General features: G+C 38.5%; 1 protein-coding gene across 1 annotated transcript in view; it reads left to right on the plus strand.

Annotated features, from left to right (window-relative positions):
• The window catches only part of VWA3B (von Willebrand factor A domain containing 3B), a 2,054,405-nt gene that overhangs the window by 703,540 nt on the left and 1,329,701 nt on the right, over nt 1–21,164 (plus strand). Inside the window, exon 10 of the mRNA XM_044071813.1 lies at nt 4,143–4,281. Within this exon, the coding sequence (XP_043927748.1) occupies nt 4,143–4,281 (139 nt within the window). The remainder of the gene's footprint in view (nt 1–4,142; nt 4,282–21,164) is intronic.

Here is a 21,164-nt window from a genome sequence, read left to right on the forward strand (position 1 = left end):
CATCCCCTATCCTTCAATTTCAGGAGAAACCTCTTGGACTATGTTTTTGGAACCTACAGCTCTGGGTTTGAGCCCTTCCTGTTTTTCTGTCAGCCTGTCCTGTCTCTGTCTGGCTATATGGGTAGTATGACAACAAACTCAATCTGAGGTAATGGGCATGGGCTAAAGCATTATGGATAGAGGGAGGAGCTCAAGTGTTGGATCCAAAGTCTAGAGTATGAGGCCGAGTCAGATCTGAGGATTGAATCTGAACCCTTGGGTTGAGGAAGAAAGAAAATGGACAACACAGATGCCTAGTTATGGTAAGTACGTACCTTTTAATTATTCCCACCTGTTATGTATAACAGCTTTTTTAAATGTCTGGTTTCAAGTTTTGTGTTACATGCATACATTAATGTTTGGCAGGTTGATCTTTTATACAGTTATTTTTTGTCATATCCATTTGAACCTATATCACATCTTACAAAATGTTTTGCTTTAATGAAAACCCTCAAATAAAAAACAAACACACCCCAGAATCCCCTAAAACCTATTAACATAATACTAATATAAAACTATATACATTTTCAAATAACGAAGTTTAACCCTCCTACTAGGAACAATTGTCACAGACAGGCTGTACTAACAGACTTGAATTAACCTATAATGAAGGTTATCCATGCTAAAATGCATGGTACAGCCTGTGCTTGTACTTTCACTAAGTGCTGTCTGTTTTTTTCTTATCTTTATTCCTCTTCCAGATGTAGAAAATAACTGGAATGCTTTCAGAAAACATTATCACCTAGCCATTGAAAGAAAGAAGTATTCTGTTTTTATTGTCTCCTTATCATATTGTCTCCATGGAAACATGAGACCCAGATACACAATTGCCTTCCAGTACACATATAGCACTGTGAACAATTATGTGCTAGAGGGAAACTTCTCATTATATTCAATGTCTGTCTATTTGTTTGTCTCCCCTTAAAACATATTAAATCAGGACAGCAGCCTTAGTGCAGTCATTCCTCTATACAAAAATAAGAAAAAGTATATTTTTATATCATGCTCTTTTGTGCATGTTTTATTCTCTTTTACATTGCATTGCCTACATTTCTTAAAAACGAACAAGAAGAAAGAAAGAAGAATGAAAATGTAGGGGCACCTGTTTACTTTAGTATTGCTACTGCACACGAAAATAACTGAAAAAGCTTTACTTTATAGCTTGCAGTATATGTCACGTATTATAAAAATACTGTTAAGAGCAAAATTTTGTTTTACTTACAATTAGCTCTTTCATTCCTCTCCCTTCTCGTAAATGTTCTTCTAAACATGAATGACACAAAGTATGATATATACTTTGGAGTCCACTACAAGTATAACAAAGTCAAAAAGTCCAATATTTCCAGGTTTTCTTGTTCTGTCATACGTCACAATTGTAATCAATACTTTGTAGTCCCGCATTTATTTATCTGAGTTACTGGTTTTCTTCCTGTTGATCTTCCTCTCCCATATTCAGTCTCTGGTTCATTCCCAACATACTCCTGGTTCTTCTAGTCAACTCTTGTACTTTTTTTCTGTCTCTCAAATATTTTCCTTTGGAACATTGAAAAGGGTTTCACTGGGATAGTCTCTCTATGGGCTTTGTTATCAGAAGAGTAAGAAGTAGTGTCCCCTTCTGTTTGACAGCTCACTTTTTGTTGGACAAACATTTGTATTTCCTTCTTGGCATGTTCTGCATCAAAAAATGATTCTGACCCTCCAAGAAAAAGTATTCTGAAAATAGCTGGATACAGCAGGTAGAATCTCTCACCTGCTTCTCGACATTCCCTGATTGCTGGAATAAATTTACTCCTCTCCTGCCTGGTGTACAGTGAGTAGTCATTTTCCACAAACACTGTACTGTCTCCCACTTTTAGTATTTTATCCTTCTGCCACAGGTTTGTCAGAATCAACTCTTTCTACTGGTAGGATTGCATCTTTACTACTAAAAGTCAGAGCTGCTTTCTTATGCCCAGGTTTGGAGCATACACATGATGTGCCCTTTCAATTATTAACTCTTGCTGTGGAATACCAGTCCAATTGGTTATTTGTGCTTTCATAAAATTAGTATAGTCTTTTTTTCCAGTTTCTCTGGTAAGAAGAAAATCTCAAGTTTTCCCTTCATGCTCTGTTCTCTAATTCTACGATTTTTGAAACATCTCTTCTTGAGCAGTCTCATACTCAGCCAGACATTTCTTCAGTTCAACCTTTGGTTTTTGCAGTCTTATCAGCTCATCTGAATATCTGTTTAAATCTTCTTCCATTTTTTTAGCCTTTTGTTACTTGAGTTGATATACTCCTTCAATGTTTCATTTATTCTAATCAGCTCTGAGCACATTTGACTTATTTTTTTCCTCTAGATTACTGGACATCATGTCTTACACTAAAGCTGGAGTTTGAAATGCTTTTTGCTGAACAGCTGCAGAATTCTTCCCAGACAGTGTTTTCTCCTCACGTTTTGTGATTGATTTTCTTTCAGGTTCTCTGAATTTCTTTTTTGCTGGCATCCAGGCAGTGCACCTACTAGCCAGTTACTGAAATTTACCCAAAAAGACAAATTCACTGACTCTTTTCTGGGTTTCTGTTTTCACACCAGGAGTGCTGAAATGAAGCTTTTACTCTGTAAGCAGACCTGTTGACCCCCTCATTGACCTCATGGCTCAATGGACATGGAAGGACACTGATGTGGTGGAATCAATCCCAAAAAACTGGCAGGATAGTAGCAGCACCAAAAGAAAGGACATATTGGAGTAAAGGTCCACCAATGGATGTTGTGGTGGTAGAGGCAGCCACTAAAATGGAACTATTGGAGAAATGTTCCTCAGTCCACCCCCCTAACAGGGAGTCCAGGGCTATGGACTGGTTTGGGAAATTTATGTATCCTTCAGTGACTTTTGCACTTAGAGAGCTGAATTATTTGGCCCATGATTACAGAGACACATGACAAAAGAGCTATCCAAGTCTCTTTCTTGGCTAACCTGCCTGCAGATGTTCAGAAGACCATGGACTCCCAGCTTTCTACCCTCCAGTCTACCTCCAATGTAGCCATACAACTGCTTTCCAATGCAGTTGATGGCACAGCTGTGGCGTCAGGCACCGACATCATCATGAATTGGCATGCCTGGATGCTCCTTTGTGATTTGTTGAAAAGCTTTAAGATGCCCCTTGTCAATGCCCCTTTTGATGGCTACTCTCTATTTGGACCCAAGGTAAAAGGCACATTAACTATGAGTCAGCAAGACAGTAAAATTCTCTCAGCAGTAGGAATCCATTTCTCCACCCCACAGAGAACCTTTTCTAGGAACCAAAGGGATGGAAAGAAAATGTGGTTCCACAACTCACACAGTGCTTATTATAACAGCTCTGGGATAGACCTTCTCATGGCATAGGAGGAAGAGGTAACTTCAATGGACATCACCCTAGAGGCAAAGGCGGACCGCACAACCAGGGCTTTTGTGGTCCCTTCATTGAAAAGCCTTATCAGCACTCCTGAAGGATTGTCCTACTACTGCACTCTTGAGGCAGGTGGGGGGGGGTGCTTATCCATGCACTCAGATGACAAACAAATATAAGTGCTCCCATTTTATACATTTTGGAAAATGTCAACCATTCTGTCTTCTTCATTTACATGCTACATATGATTCATTTGCACTGAGGTCCTTATTTGCATGTTATTAATTATGCCCTTACTAACATGCATTGTGTATCATGCTATTTTGTCCATGGAGCAGTCCCTCTGTCTTAGAGTTGTCTGTGACCTGCACATGGCTGCTAACCATATGAATTTGCTCAGGACAATGCACAAACCATCTGCGAATCCCACCCTGTATAACTTAGCACTAATAAAGCCCTTAGTTGTGTAAATACCAGTGGTGTTATGAGCACTTGGCTTTTCACATTTCTTTTTTCTTCTTATCCAACTTGTAACAATAGTAGGAGCTTTTTAATGTTTCAGTGTATTTTTGTTGTAAAGAGAAAAAAATACAGATTGTTTAGCTTTGATTTTAGTTGGTTATCATTTAATAGTTCAAAAAACTGGAACCTCACTTATGTTATGGGATAGATAAAGTGAGAAAATACTTTATAATAAACAAGTACATTTATCTCATCTTTTCACTTCATAGGATTGACTGGCTCCAGCAGGGTAGTAGAGAACTCTTTGGTGCCATACTCGAAGACCAAGTGTATGTCCTTATTGACACCTCTCACTCCATGAAGGATAAGCTGCTGTTGGTAAAAGACAAAATCTTTCAACTTATGCATGTAAGTTGTAATATCATTCTTATGTCCTTAATATGTGATGTTATTGAATGTCAACATTTTGTGAACATTTAATTTACATCATGGAGAACTCTACTGGTATATTGCAATGTATGAAGATATTTTATATATCATGAAATTAATATACATACAGCTGAACTTGTTTTGATTTTGAGCTATAACTGTACTGTAGATCATTTAACACAAAATGCTTTCAACATTGTGGGGGTGCTTTCTGTGCGGAGTCTGCATGTCCTCCCTGCGGTCATGTGTGTTTCTTCCGGGTGCTCCGGTTTCCTCCCACATTCCAAAAACATGCAGTAGGTGGATTGGACACTCTAAATTGGACATAGGTGTGAGCGCATGTGCGAGTGAGTGGTATGGATGAACTACCGCAGCAGGGCTAGCAACCCGGACGTGTAAACCTTGTCTCAAGATGATTGTCATTGTTGAAGTAACACTCCAACCCCATGTGCAAAATGGGAAAAAGGGACTGAGGATGGATGGATTCAAAATACACCCTAGACCATTATGACAGCCTGGCCTGGATGCTACTGTTACAAACAGTAGAACTGTTACTTATATTTAGGGAAGTATAGGATAGCACAGTGTTGCAGCCTTTAGTCTTGCTGCTTACAGGGCTTCATTCACTAATTCAGTTCTTTGCTGGGGTGCCTTCTTTGTTGAGCCTGCACACATTCCCTGTGTTTGCAGGTGTTTTCATTGGGTGTTTCAGTTTCCTCCTACATGCCAAAGATGTGCTGTAAGTGAATTGAAAATCCTGTAAGTTGTTTGTACGTGTCCATGTTGAGTAAGAGTTTGTGTGCATGTGTGTGTGTGTGTGTGTGTGTGTGTGTGTGTGTGTGTGTGTGTGTGTGTGTGTGTGTGTGTGTGTGTGCCTGTAGATCTCCATTCTGTGATGTACTGGTGCCCTATGAGGGAAGAGTTTTACTGGTGCCCTGTGATGGAAGAGTTTCTGTGCCTTGCACTCAGAGTGTTGGGCTGGGCTCTAGCTTTCCTGTGACCCTCACTACGCTAAGTGACTAATTATATAATGAATGAATCAAAAGAACAGCCAAGTACAGAACTGGCACATGCCTTCAGTGTTCTTTGTCCAGTAGTGTAATCCACACACTGTTCTGAATATGAAATCTAGATAAACATTTGGGTCATGTCCTATGTAAATCTACTCAGAGATTTTGTCATGTTTAATAGAATTTAAAGAAACATTTTGAACAACCTCATGATTGTTACTTAGATGAGAATTAGTTTCACTGTTCTTCCTGAATTACTTAGTAGTGCTTCCTGCTCATGATAAGCTTCCCTATGATCTCACTGTTTATAAGCCTTTTGCAGTGTTGTTGCTTTGTGTTTACATGGGTGCACTACATCAGTAGCACATAATTATTTATTATTCATTTATTGCATTTGTTTACCAGGATGATCTGAATGGGTAGACAGACTGCCCCTTTTCAATGGAGGCCTGGGGAGAAAAGCATATAATTACATCAAAGGCATACCTAAACTCCTGTAGTGTTTGATACGAGTTGCAAGTATTAACTTGAAATGTTCTGTTCAACATGTGACTACAAGTATATGGAGCAGGAACCCCATGAAAATATGCCATATCAGTTGTAAAATGTGGACCTCATGGACTGTCATTGTAAATATGCTGACAGCACTGAGGCTAAATAAGTTGTAGGTTATTACATCAGTCAGTGCTTCCTAAAAATATTAAGATGTCTTTCAAAAAATTTTGAGAAGGGATTTTTGGCTAAACTTGAAATGGTCTGCATAATGATTTCCTAATATTTACTTAAGAACTTATGAACAAGCAGTTACTGGCTGTGCATGGTGAAAATGCCTACAGTCAGTTACTTGAGCCTATGACTCAATGTAGACCTGCTCTTTTACTCATACGTTTAGGAAAAACTGGCATAAAGTCTTGTAAAAGAAAGCCTAATTTTCCAGTAGGTTGATAAGAGCAGTACCACGTTAACAGTAATGACTTTAGCATCAGAACCTGGGCAAGAAGCAGGCATTGTACAGTACCCAAAATTCCATGTACTTTGCAAGACAGCTGTTTGTATGACTATAGGCTTAGTTTCTGATATTCATTTATATTGTGTCATGACCCTGCATTGAACCTGATTCCTTTGTGGATAAAGCCATTGTTTATTCACAGCAAACTTCAGGGAGATTACAGTGAATTATCCCTTTGGATGCTGGAGCTGCTGTCCCACAGGCTTTTATATCTGTCACACACATTAATTTTCCACTTCTGACTAAAAGTTCAGAATATTTTATTTTCTTGTTTTATCTGTGTATTTTCAGTCATACCACAATATGGATGGCTGCAGACTTCATTTTGATTTCATATTGTTCTAACTACAGACATTCATCACAGAGATAAACATGGATACAATAAGTCTTACTAACTTGTGGTGCAGTAAACTCAACAGCAGGGGAATGAGTAATAGGAAGGGCAGAGAAAGGAGGCAGCATGAGAAAGTAGGAGTTATAAGTTAAGGAACTTAGAAACAATAGAGGGTGTAATACATTAAGAAATACCTGAGGGAAGTGCTGGCACACTTTTATTTGGAGTTGGTCGGAAATGGAGTTGGAGAGAAGAAAAGGCAGAATTTATACAGCTAGAAGAAAAAAGGGAGTAGAAAGAAGGTGGATTATAGATGAGAGATAGGTGTATAAAAAAGAAGAGGGACAAGACACCTAGATCTGGAGTAAGGAGGATAAGTGGTGAATCGGAGAACAGCTGAAAAAGTAGGAAAGTGATATAATAACAGAAAAAAATAGTAGGCAAACATTGAGAAAACACTGCAGGAGGGAAGGTAGCATTTAAGACTCCATGCTCACTGAACTGTCATAAGGATGTGGGGGATAGCCAGATGCCTACTGAATACTGGAAGAGGGAAGAGGCATGGAATTATAGGCAAATCTCCTTTCAGAATGTAGATGGCAAAATATTAGTGAAAACTATTACCTTCAGGATAGATAAAATAATGTTAAAAGGTGATACAGGAAAATCATGTAGACTTTGTTTAGGGGAAAGTGTTAATGGAAAATTGGTGACTAGTAGGACATCTCTTGGAGCAGATGAAATAAGGAGAGGACATTTTCTTACCATCTGCATTGCATTTGACTCTGAAGTGATATTTGCTATTTTGGGTGATAAAATAGGGTTTTGAAAATACAGAGAACAGGTAACCACGTTTCAAGGGGAATTGGAAATTGAAGTGTTAGTAGATGGAGAGATGTGAAGTAAACTTAGAGTAGAAAGAGAGACAAAGAATGGATTTCTCTTTTCATTCATGTTATAACTGTTAATGATGGAGGCCTTGGTGAAAATGTAATGGGAAGAGTTGGGGGAGGTTTACAGTAGAGGGGGTTGGATCTTCTTTCAGTCATTTTGCTGATAATTCTGTTATTATAGTTAAGGTTTTGTAGGGAGTTGTATCAGCATATCTAGAAAACATTTAGGATTGCAGTTGAAAGATAACTTAAGGATGGGTAAGATAGTGGGAAGATATGAGAAGGCAGGAAAAAGTAAAATATCTGGGGACAAAAGTATAAAGGACACTTGAGATAAACAACTCCAAGAAGTTACATCAAGACCTGATATCTGACAGATGATCTTAAGTGGGATATGTAATAATGATGGTTATGAAAATGGTATGGATAAATGGACAGTTGAGAGCACTGCATACATTTATGCTCTCTTTAAGAAGCTCAAAATGAATAGAAGAGCTACAAAAACAAGTGACAGATACATATGACGGGGTCATGCTGAGGATAAGCTGTAATAGTTATAGAGAGTTTACTATCACTTTTGCAAATGGAGATGCTCCGCAGATGGATAATCCGAAAGTGACATGTTCAAAATTCCATCTTGCAGAACATCTCCTGTTCGAAAGTTTATATCAGTGAATGCACTGTGCATTCGCTGATATAAACTTGATGTACTGTACAGAGATCGCGGCACAGTGTGGTTTGGAAACTCATCCATTTCCTCACTGTAGTGCGATCTCAGAGTTGGAATATATAGTTAGCAGGAGGTGTGGGGGGTGCATGTGGGTTGCCCCCCTGCAAAAACATGATACGAGATATAGGAGTTTCATTTACATGAGCTCCTATATGGACACCACATGATCTTTTAGGACACAATGTCGAATCTGCTGACTTCAATCAGCTGATCCGACATTGTACAGTGGAAGTGATTTTGTTTTCATTGTTTTGCTTTTGAGTTGCGAACGGCATTTCTTTTGCAATTTTGATAGTAAACCATTATAGAGATCTATGAAAGAAAGGGGTTGAAGTTTCTAGAAATGAAAGTCTTCCTGATCACTTGCACAAAGCAACAGTCCCTGAGAAGTGGAGAAAGGAAAAGGATAAAATGCTGAAGAAGTATGAAGAAATGTGATGGGTTAATAGAAATGGACAAAGATGAAAGAGGGCACAAAGATATTAAGTTACACAATTCTGGATTATACAAATAAAGGAGTGTGACAATCTGGAAAGTGGAAGGGTGATCCAAGGAAGCTGGAAGATGCAATAGTGTCTGGGATTGGCAGACTGAATAGGAGAGGGCTATGGATAGAAACATATAGTGGCTGGAGCAAGAGATAAATTAACATTGGATCTACAGGCAAATACTAATGGGAAAAGAGTATACTTTAAAGGACCTGAGTACTTTTGGCAGGAATATGATACAGAGAAGATACGCTAATGGATGTACAACCAATTTGTAAGGGCAGTAAAATGGTGCTGTGAGAAAATAATTGGGGGTAAATATTGAAAAGCGGAAAGAAAGAAGATGTGAAAGACAAATGGAGGCTGATATTGAAAACAAAAGAGTGCTATAGTGTACAGAGATTCTCAAGCAGGGGACAAGGGAAAAGTGAATTCAAAGGAAGATGGCAGAAATGTGAAGGACTGAGATGAACAAAGGGAAAATGGCTAGAAGTAACATTTTGAAATTAGTTGAAGGTGTAAACAAATGTTCTCATATAAATTGTTTATTATATCACAAAATTAAAAAAAGGTGAAAGAAAAAAAATGAGGAATACTTGTGGTGTAAAAGAAGACATTATTCGTATGTCCTGGATGGGCAAGGAGGGGCATAGATTGAGATGTAGAATGCATGGGAACAGATCTTCAGGGAAATTATAAAGGAGGGCAGATATTTTTAAAGGGTAAAGAAAACAATATCGATAATGTTTCAGTGGCTTAAGAGCAATTTAGCTGAAACAAATTGAAAGAGTAATGAGCATGCAGGTGAGGGTGGAAAACATAAATATCTATAGAAGATATTTTATGGAGAAGATGTGAAAGGAGAAAGAGAAGGGTTGAATTAAAAGTGGAGTAGAATTTTAGAGTAATCACTTGTTTTATACCACACTATCACAGAGTGGCTTGGAACACTGTGGAATGAAATAAGTGATTACAGGGGTCAGGGATCCAAAGGAAAAGAGTACTAGGGAAGGAAGAAAGAGTAATGCACCTTCAGCATTCCCAAACTGCCCGTGGCTCAGCAGAGCCATATGAAAAGGCAGTTTGGGTGGCAAAAGCTTCAAATCTTTCTTGCTGCCAAACTGCTGTGCATCTGTGGTCTTCGTGGAACTGACAGTTCGCTGGCTGTCTTTTCAAGTATGGGAAGATAAGTACCCTTCTGCGAAAACCTTTTACTATACTATTTTTCTGAGGAAAAACTGTGTTTTTTTCTGTGAATATTTTTATTTTATTCTAGGAAATGATTTTTTGTTGGACTGTCATTATTACTAACAGGAATTCTACTACTGTTATCCCTCTGTGAAAGAATTGTGTAAAATCAATTTGTGCTGTTATTTTCTATATCTTCCCATAGAATAAATATGTATGGGGCAGGATATTGTTTTTCTGAGGACGATCATGAAAAAGTTTACCACAATACCTCCATTTTTCTATCAGAAGGTTTTCTGACTCACTCAGTCTCTGCAGCACTATTGTGAGGCTTCCTTCTTGCCTTGAGCATACAGCAGTTGTTAGTCTCTGTAGTTCTTACCTCTACCAGTCAAAAAATAAAAAAAGTTGCCTGGGAATCTCTAGGTGGCTTGACATTTCCATCACTGCTATATCCTCCAATGGTGTATGAATCTGCTGTGACCAAAACTGTTTCATTGGACTACTCATCTTGTACTCCTGGTCCATCTGGTGTAGTTCCTTGTGAAGCCATCAAAGACAGGGAGAATGCCATGATGCCTCTGGATGTAAGATTGCCTTCACTGGGAAGGGAGAACCACTCTTCCAAGTTTTGGGAGAAGGAGCAGGTGAATTCCCAGCCTGGTGCTGCTGTTATAGGTTGGTCCCTTCTCAAGGAATTTCCTTAAAAGAAAAAGCTGAAACTGAAAAAAATATTGGTTCTCCTGCATCTTTAACTATGGAGACAGGGATGATTTGCTGGTATTTGCAATGGGATTGTGCTCTGATTTTAATATGTTAAATCCTGTTTTCTCATTGCCTTCTAATAGAAAAAGAAAAAGATTTCCCTCACAATCTGAAAATGATTCTTAGTCAGATGAGCAGGGAGAGGAGAGGAAGTGTTTTGGTTCAGTTAATGTTCCTCAGGCTGAAGATTCTGATTCTGATGAACGTGTTTCTTCAGATATCCATCAAGAAGAATTCTGTTTTTTTTCTGAGACTTTTAAATGAAATGCATTATTCCTATTCTTCCTGCTATTCCTTCTGTGTTGTCTGCCTTTGAGGATGCTTTTTTAACAGCGTGCAGTATGCCTGACAGTGAGGCCCCTGTCCCCAAAAAGTGTGATAGGTTATATAAAGTTCCCCAGATACATAAATTCTTGTAAGCCAGTTCCAAATCAGATACTGCAGTGATTTCTTTAACTAAGTCTTCTACTGCTAAACAAATTATGAATGCTAACGCCACTCTCTGTGACAAAGATGGGAAAGCGTTTGGCAGATTTGGGAAGAAACTTTAATCTTCTGCTAAATTAACTTTCAGAATTTTGAACTGCCTGGCTCACATGGTAAAAGTTTTGCAGGCTTCTTAACAGTTAAACTTCCTTTCTCAGAGGTTAAAATGTCTTTAAATTCCTTACTTGTGTATGCCTCTCAGGTAACCAAACATTCCTAAGTGTTGATATGACTCTGCTGATACTGCATCCAGAGCAGATACCAATGATTTAGTTATGAGATGACTTGCTTGGTTATGTTTTTAAAACTTACCATATGATGATAAAGCTGTCACTTTAAATTCTCTTCTAGACAAAGATATGTTATTTCGGCCCTCTGCTACTGTGGTTCTCAAAATATTTGATGAAAGTGGGAAATTGATTCAAGGAGGTGATTAGAGTTTTCAACCCTCCTTTTCAAAGTTCAGTTAAAACTTACTTTCCTTTTCAGTACCTTTCCAGGAAACAGAGTAAGCAATCTCAGCAAAGTTCTAACAAGCACAATTACAAAAAGGAGTGGCAAGGAGGCTCAAAGAAGAAATGGGTAGCATTCCAGAGCCACGAACAGTTGAGAAGGTCTGAATGACCATTTGCCTGTTCACTCAGTCTTTCCCCTTCCCACCTTGATAATCCTAGAAATCTCTTTTTCATGCCTAGGTCACCAATTTCTTCTCCCTAGGCATCAGATTATTTTAGACAAGTAGGGTCTGAAACATATCCAGCAGGGGCACACATGGTAATGGGAATCCTTTTCCTTTTTCAGGAGGTTCATCCTCATCTTGCAAAGTAGACATCCCTGTTTCCTCCTGTTTTAGAGCAAAAGTTGTCTCAGGCAGTGACAGAATGTGTGGCCTTAGCTCCGATGGGCAAAGGTTTTTACTCAAAGATTTTTTTTTTCTTTCTAAAGAAAGAGGGAACTTGTAGACCAGTCCTAGGCCTCTCTTTTTTGGATCTTTTTGTCAAGATTCTAAAAGTCAGAATGTTATCCCTTCAAATCTTTTTACCTATTATACCTTCCTGCATTTTCGTGGTAACATTGGACCTAAAAAATGCTTATCATCACATTCCAATTTGCAAGGAATTCAGGCATTTAAGATGTCCTGTGCCTGGCTCACCTTTTCAGTTCTTTGTCTTACCCTTTGTAATATCCAGTGTGTTAAGAGCATTTACAAAATGCCTGGCTCCATTGACTTCTTTCTGCCGACTTAAGTGCATTCACATCTTTCTATATTTGGATGACTGTCTTATATTTGCAGATACTTTTTCCATTTGTCAGAATTCCCTGACATAGGTCAACAAAATCCTGCTTACTCTGGGGGTTCAACTAAACTTGCAGATATCATCTTTGATTCCTTTCCACTCACTAGTTTTTTTGGTCTGTCTTATGAATTTATCCCTAAGAAAAGCTTTTCTTCCATTTTGACAAAGAACAACTGTATAAGAAGATCTTCCTGAACTTCTCTAGACAGTTTTGGGCTTCTGCCAAGGAATATCTCTGGATTTTGTGTTTCATGGCTTCTATTATTATTATAATTCCCTTAGCCAGACTGCACATGAGAGCTCAGTGGTACCTCACATCAGCCTGAATTCAGCATCAATACCATTTATCTTTTCAGATTCCAGTTCTGGGGTTTGTCAGAAGGGAGCTACTGTGGTAGGTGAATCAGTTATCTCTCAACCCAGATATGTCCTTCTCCATTCAGCCCCCTTTTCAATCTGTCCCTAAAGATGCCTCAGACCTTGCCTGGGAAGTGATTTCAGTAGAACTCCCAGGACAGACAAAAGCATGTAAATGTCAAAAAGATGTTGGCAGTAATCAATGCTTTAAAGGCTTTAAATCATTTATGTTCTCCAAAACCTCTGCAAGTTATCACAAATAATATTGCAGTGATATGGTGCATGAACAAATAAGGGGTAAACAGATCTCATTCCCTTTGCAGACTTGCTTTGATTACCTCAGAGGTGACAACTCAGCTGACTTTGATTTTTCAGGCTTCAACATATCATCAGAGTAAACATTGTAACAGACAAGCTGAGCAAGACTAGGGTAGTCCCTCACAGACGGAAACTACATCTCATGGTCTTCCAGGAATTGATCTATTTCTGGGGAACACCTCCAGTAGATGTGTTTACCTCCTTACAAAACAAGATTCCTTGCCAACAGGCCTGAAAAACAAATGCTTTTTCATTGCTATAGATGGGAATGTCCTGTATGTCTTTCTGTATTTTTCACTTATGCACCAGGCTCTTCTAAAGATTTTGAGGGACTCTCCAAAGATGGAGGTGGTGACTCCCTTTTGGCCCAAGCAACAGTACTTCTTTTTTTTAAAATAGGCCAATGAAAATTACCATAAGCTTCCTTAAGGACAGGATGTACTCATACAAGATAGAGGTTGTTTAATACACACCAGTCTGAAGATACTGCAGTTGGCTACCCGGATGATAGACTTTTGATACCTTTAGGGCAACTTTTTTTTTCCTGATGACATGCATCAGATATTAAATGAGTTGAAAAAAAAAACTGCTGCTAGAAAATCATATTTATATAAGTAGAAAAGATTTTCTTGTTGGTGCCACTCTAAGAACTAGGACCATTTTGAGGCCCAGTTGCTTCTGGTTCTAGATTATTTAGTTAAGTTATCTTCTGATCTCCCTTACTCTTCTGTCAAGATTCATCTTTTGGCCATTTATGCTTGTTTGCCACCCTAGATCCTCCCATTGTTCTTAAACTCAAGTCAAACAGTTTTTGAAAGGGGTTTTTATCTACCTAAGAAACAGGTGGGATTCTTAATTTTATGCTTGAAAAACAAACACTTATTTCATTGGAACCAGATCATCAGGGTGATTTGAGGTTCTTAACATGGAACCTGTGCTACTTATTGCTCTGACTTCTGCAAGAAGAGTATCTGAGTGTAGTGCCAAGCTCTTATGGTGAGTCAACCAAACCTCATTTTCCATAAGGACAGGACTTCTTTGATAACTAATAATTAGTTTATGCCTAAAGTGGTTTTAGAGTTTTCCTAAAGCCATACTGCTAATCTCCGTATGTTCTTTCCAAATCATAACAAAAAGGGAGAAATAATATTACATGCTCTGGATTCCACAGGCAGCTGAGATACTAGTTGGACAGAGCTAAATCCTTGAGGAAAGTCAATCAGCTGCTTGTCTCCTATGAGAGTTAAAAAAAGACAACCAGTGTCAAAGCAGAACATTTCCACATGATTGTCTTATGCTGTTTCTGTCTGCTGTGCTCACCATAATAAACCATGTCCAGACAAGGTCCATTCTACCAGTGCTTTGACTTCTTCTAAAGCTTTCTAGAAATGGGTGACTCTAGAAGTATTCTAGGGGTGGCAACTTAGCCCTCTATAAAATTTTTTACAAAGCATCACAAACTGGATTCCTTTTCCAAGTTCAGATTAAGCTTTGGAAGGACCATTCTCTATGGTATCCAGGATTCTTGAATTCCTTCCTCCTCCCTAGTTATTCCTAAACTATGGTAATCTACAAAAATACCTTAAACTATTCCAACGGTGATCTAAAATGTTAACATAGTACAGTTGTAACAGTAGATATTCTAACTGATCACTGATGCACTAGCCATCTCCTTCCTAAAGTCCCCCCTTGCTTGGTCTTTTAGATGTCTTGCCAGTGTGTGACTGTATATACCCTTATATATATATATATATATATATATCTATATATATATATATATATATATACGCTTATATATATATATACACCCTTATATATATATATATATATATATATATATATATATATATATATATATATATAGTTGCATTATTGTTTTGTTTGTCTGTTCTCTTCCTAACATTTTTTTTTCTGTAGCCTGCCTTCTTGGGAAAAGAAAATTCTGAAGCTTTTGGCACCCAAACTGCATTGCTCTGCTCAAGCCTGGCAGTTTGGTCATATGAAAGTTGCCCTAAAGTTTTGAAATATTGGCCAGTGATCATATATCCTAGGAAAGAATATAACCCAATTAGCTTAGGCTACTGTAATGGTGGTCTGTTAGAACATGTATTGCTATAGTATGGTTTCTTACAGAACTGTACTATTGTAATATCTAGTGTATAATATAATATAGCGTTACCTGTGGAAACTGCTCATGCATCTCCACTAGCTGTGGAAAGAGAGGTCATGCCTGGCAGCCCAACACAGGTAGCATCCTCTTTACCCACTAACTCATTGGCAGTGTGCATTGACATTACTGCAGGACATAGGGGCACCACTAAGGAGCAGTGTGCAGTGGCCATTGATGCCTTAGCTGCTGCTCAGTGCCCAACCTAAGTGTCACAATGGGCATTAATCAACAGATGTTCTGGTCAGAGATCCAGGCACAGATGAATGTCTCCACTGCCATAGCAGAGATGTGTAAAGTACAGCATGCGTGCATGACAACATACATGAGGGCAGGCAGCACTGGAATTACCTGTTGAGCTCACGGTACAGACATTTGATGACCGATGCTGCTTCCATGGAGTTTTCTATCTCTAAATGCCAGGAGTGACACCAGTCTCATGGCCACCAGTCCACTGTGTCCACTGTGGGTACTGAAGGCAAATACTACCTGGTCATGTAGTGCCAACCTCTTGACACTCCGTACTGTAGTGAACAATGAGTGCCATAGTAGGGCCACCTTTACAGACATATCCTATGTGGTGGTTATCCACATGGTGTGACCAGGCAGTCAGGGTCGTTCAGCTCCACATCATCCTTGCTAGCAGGTGTCAATGGTAGTGCCATTCCTCAGACAGGATGCCCAGTGACCAAGGCCATTCATGGATTGCAGTACTGCCATCTGAAGACTCACATCCCTTACAACATCTGTGCCCAGGTGGCATTGTGCCATCTGCTGCAGCTGTGCCCCCTGGCACCAGTACTGTGCATGTGACCGCAACATCTGGCTACCTGCCCCTCTTAGGAACCTCCACCGCCTTCACTTTACACATACCCAACTCTCCTCAATCACCAAGCTATGTAGCATCACCTCTTCCACATTCATAATATGTATTCACTTCCATATACATAGCCATTGATGATCTCTGTCATGCCTGACCCCTTATGTGCAAATGATGATGACCATGCCCTGCCCAACCCACTGTGTTACATGAGACATGTAATGGCTGATGCATGGTGTGGCCAGTCATTGCACAGTTCTGCATAATCTGATGTAGTAGTACAAGCAACAGTTTTAATTTTTATTCTCTCAATTTTGGCCCTTATTTGTGGAACAGAGACTGCCTCTTTGCTAGTACCTTAGCATACTACATACAGCTCAGCCTCATGTGAATTCTCCGACAGCTTGTTCCTCCAGAAACTCTTACCTTGCATTTCCTCATCTGTGGGCTACAGTCTGTCTGTTCCTTTGATAGCTTGTTCTAGTTGTCTGTCTACCACTATGTTAAACAGCATTATAAAGATAGCAGATATCACACTGCAGGTTTCTAGAGCATACTATAGTGTGTCACTAGAGAAACCAAGGCAACAGAAGAAGGGCTTGACAATCCAAACACATGCTGAACAATGCTTCACATTTGCTGCAGTGCAGAGATGCATGCCATCTCAGCCATGTTCTGCGGGGTATGTATGACACATGGCTCCTGGTATAGGTCAGACATGTGGCAGTTCTGAGAATCCTGGGAAGTGCCTGAATAGCACGCAGGCATATTTTTAATAATACCCTGTGCACTGCTCACTAGCTATAAGTTCATATAACAGTACCCATATGGACCATGCAGGGCCTTGATAGCAGTGTGGGTGCATTCAATAGCCACTAGAACCTCAGGAAATGGACTGTTTCCTAGAACACTCACTTAGTGGTCCTTGGGAACCACAGGTACTTCATAAGGAATTGGTGTAGTATTTGTGAAGTAGGTGCCTGTGATCCTCCCACTGTTTTCCCACTGGCTACTGGAAGGTTGATGTATCAAGGATGGTCAGTGCTACACATACCTTAGTGTTCACAGGGATTGTTATTCCATGCATCCCACTGGATATTATGGCACATGTCTACCAGCTTCCTTATGGTGTCTCGGTCAACATGATAGTGGTTTATCTCTTTTTTTAATTTCTCCAAGTCTTTTGGGTTTCTAATACCATGACGGTAATGGACCCCATTCCAAAGTCAAAGTATAATTAAAGTTCATGAAATTACTTTTGTTTCAATCTTTGGTTTTAGCCAGAAGTGCTATTGGCAGCACCCGCAATGCCCAGTAATGACACCAACTGCAATAGCTATGGAGTTACATGTACCGGTAACATATCTAAGTACGATTGTAAATTTTTTTTATAAGACCCATTGGTCCTACTACTATCGGAACTGTCAGGGTATCCTTCTTCCACAATGGCCTTGTTTCTGCCTGCAAATCCTGGTATTTTATGACTTTGTGTCTCTCTGTACATAAGTCAGTCTAGTCACTGGGTGTAGTCATTTCAATGATCAATGCTACTTTTGTCTTCTTTTCATGGACTACCATATCTGTTTTTCTTATGTCTTTCTTGAACTGTTGGTTATGGGTGATCCCATGCTATATACACCTTATCATTTTCTTTAATGCTTTGTGGCTCATGTTTCCAGTGTTTTTCAACTACTTCAATATTATAATGTTTGCACAATCCCCCAGTGCAACAGTCTTGCCACATTATTATGCCTTTCAGTATACAGTCCTTCTGCCATTAGTATGTCACAACCAGCAACAAGATGTGCGACTGTTTCCAATTCTGTTTTACAAAACCTACATTTGTTTGCTTCTCCCACATGTTCAAAGGACTTTATAAATCAGCGTGTACGTAGTCCACTGTCTTGGGCTGCCAGTATTAACCTTTCATCTTAAATACACATGTCCTTAACCATTCCTGCATTCGATCCTGATCAACATAAGGTTGTTCCAAGAGTTTTCTATGTTTGCAACTATATTTATACATTTTCAACATTTCTTTCCTTCTCCTCACATCCTTCATCTTATATTCTTTTTTTGTTTTTTGGCACGTTGCTGCCTAATTTCCATTCCCACTTGACACTGATATGCTTCTGCTAGACTAAGCAGGGAAGTCATTTTAGATTTATTCTCCTCATGTTTCAAAACTTTCACTACATTTGGGTCTTGTGAGGTCAGCAGATATGTATGCAGTCCCATGACTGCAGATCTGTACATGTAATCAGTTTCAATGAGGCCCATACCTCCTTCAGAAATGGGAATATATAGTCTTGGTATGCAGTGATTTTTATAAATCATTTGATGAGCATGAAGCATTCTTCTTGTTTTCCAACTTATCCCAACACCATTTGGGGCCAGTCAATCACTCCAAAAAGTTAGGACAGGATGAGCAAACTGGTTTATAACTTGAACTTTGTTCCTAGATGTCAACGCTGTTTTCAGTATTAAGGTAAGTCTTCTTAAATATTCCTTACTAAGTTTTATTCACAGTTGTTCATGTTTTATTGTTGATCCTTCATCAATTCCCAAATACTTATACACTCTCTCTTGCTCAAGTTCTTTTATATTGCATTCCAGTCTCAAACCAATGTTTTCTTGGTACTACAGCTTTCCTGCTTTTAAAGGTTGCTTTTGCACATTTATCAAGACCAAATGACATACTTATAGCATCTGAAAATATTTTGACCACTTGCTTCAGTTTCTCATCTGATGAACTATGTAATTTTAAATCATGTACAAAAAGAAGATGAGACGTCTTTATACTTTGTTGCTTTCTGGGAGCCAAATTGTAGCCATGACCTAATGTGTTAAGTAGACAGCTTAATGGGTTAAGGACAAGAGAAAAGAGCAGTGGTGACAGAGTCACCCTGGAATATCCCCTTTGAATTTTTATCCCTGGAGTAATAATTTGTCCTTTATCATGGCTTAACTGCAAAGTGGCTTGCCACCGTTTCATGGTCACTGTAATATAACTGTTCAGTGTCGGGTGTATCTTATACATTTTTAAGAACTCGTTTATCCATGAATGTGTCAAATACTTTTTGTAATCTATCCATGCCATACTTAAATTCTTCCTCTTTTTACAGTTCTCCATTATGACTTTATTTAACAACAAATTATCCTTTGTTCCATCTGACTTTCTTTTATTACCCTTTTGTTCTATTGTCATAATTGAGTTTTCTTCTAAATGACTATAAACTCTGTTTGCATCAATTCCAGTGTATAGTTTATACATCATCAGAAAGAAAGTTATTGGTCTATATAGTTTTTAGGATAGCTTGCAGGCTCTTTTTATTAAGGAGGAGTATTGGGTTTCTTGTTGTTAACCAGGGTGGTGTGTGTCTGGGGTGCTCATATAAGGAGTTCTTACTCATGGCTAAATCTTCATGCAAAGATGTTAATACTTTTAGCCAGAAGTTAGGTATTTAATCTGGGCCTGGGGTTTTCCAATTAGGAACTTTTTTAACTTTATTTCAATCTCTGTGGCTGTTATTTCATCCAATTTCATATTCTGTACATTTGAACTTCTTATTCTTTCTTTTACTTCTTCTTTCCATATAACATCTTTATTATGTTCCACAGGATGCTCATAGATATTTCCCCAAAATGTATCTGTTTCTTCTTTTTTTGTTGGTGTTTCAATTCCTGTTGCCTTGTTTCCCAATTCTCTATAAAACTTGTTTGGGGCATCAATATATTGCTTATTTTTTTACTTTTCCTTTATATTTATCTGCCTGTGCTGATATATTTAGTTTATTATTTGCAACAGTACATGATAGATCCTGATCTGTTCTGATACTGCAGCTTGCTTTTCTCATATCTTTCTGCATTTTTTGCTGATCTGTTCCGTCTTCTATACTCTTCTAACAGTGACACTTCTGTCTTAATTGCTTTTTAGTTTTCTCTATTCAATATTTCCATGAATGACATTCAATTTCTCCTATTCCTTTCTCTTACTACCCTGTCTTCATGTGGTAAGACTTTATCTGTTATTAATTTAGCTGCACGGTAATATATCCTATTTACTTTTGTTATATCGCATGAATCTCTAGGGATAGTTCTAATTACTGTGTTCATTTGTTTTATCAAACTTCTACCTTTTTTGTTTTTATTGCCTTTCTGTAGTCTATTTCTTTCATTGATCTTAATATGTTCATCAGACACTTGAAAATCAGAAAGGTTATATACAGAAATCCTCGAACTTACAGAAAAATCAGAAATCCTTATAATTTTATGCTCCTTCTTTTCCATGTGCTCCGAGTGTAATATCCGTTGCTTATGCTTTGGTTTCTGTTCCCCTTGGTGTGGTTTCCCTCTGAAAAATACCTTTTTTTGTTGTTGTTGTTAACATTTTGAAAATTTGTGGATTTAAATGATAACTGCAAGCCATCCCCGTTTGACGTGGAATCCACCAACATTGATTCTCCTTTTCACTACTTGGCCATTCTTGTCACTTCCTCCTTGTGTTCACATAAAATGTAAAAGGCCAGTAACATTAGAAATTGTGCCATGAATCTCTTTTTCTGAAACTACCTCCAGGTTATTACCATGGGGACTATCATCAGCTCTGTTCTTAGTAACTTCCACTGAGAAAGGTCTGTTATTAGTAGTGTTTTTATTATAAGTTTTTTGATTGGTACATTGTTAATTGAATTGATTATTTAAATTATTTAAATTAGGAGGGTTTGTGTAACAGTGTTTCTGACGGAGTCTTTGTGACGAATAGCGACTATTAAAGGTTCAACTGTACTTCAGTGCTTCTCCAGGGTTTTTTTAGTTATGTGATCTTTGGTTACACTGATGCCGGGAAGTGCTTGTATTTTTTTTTGTGTGTTCATTTTGGTACCTTGTTTTTCCATGCCGTGTGCACCTGAGGACGATGTGCTTGATTTAACTCTGCACTCCATGTCCACTTATCAGGACAAAGTGTTGGAGGATTTGGTTTTCACAGTGGGTGAGA

The sequence above is a fragment of the Protopterus annectens genome, chromosome 5.part0 (assembly GCF_019279795.1).
Source record: "Protopterus annectens isolate FY-2018-M chromosome 5.part0, PAN1.0, whole genome shotgun sequence".
Taxonomy (NCBI): domain Eukaryota; kingdom Metazoa; phylum Chordata; order Ceratodontiformes; family Protopteridae; genus Protopterus; species Protopterus annectens.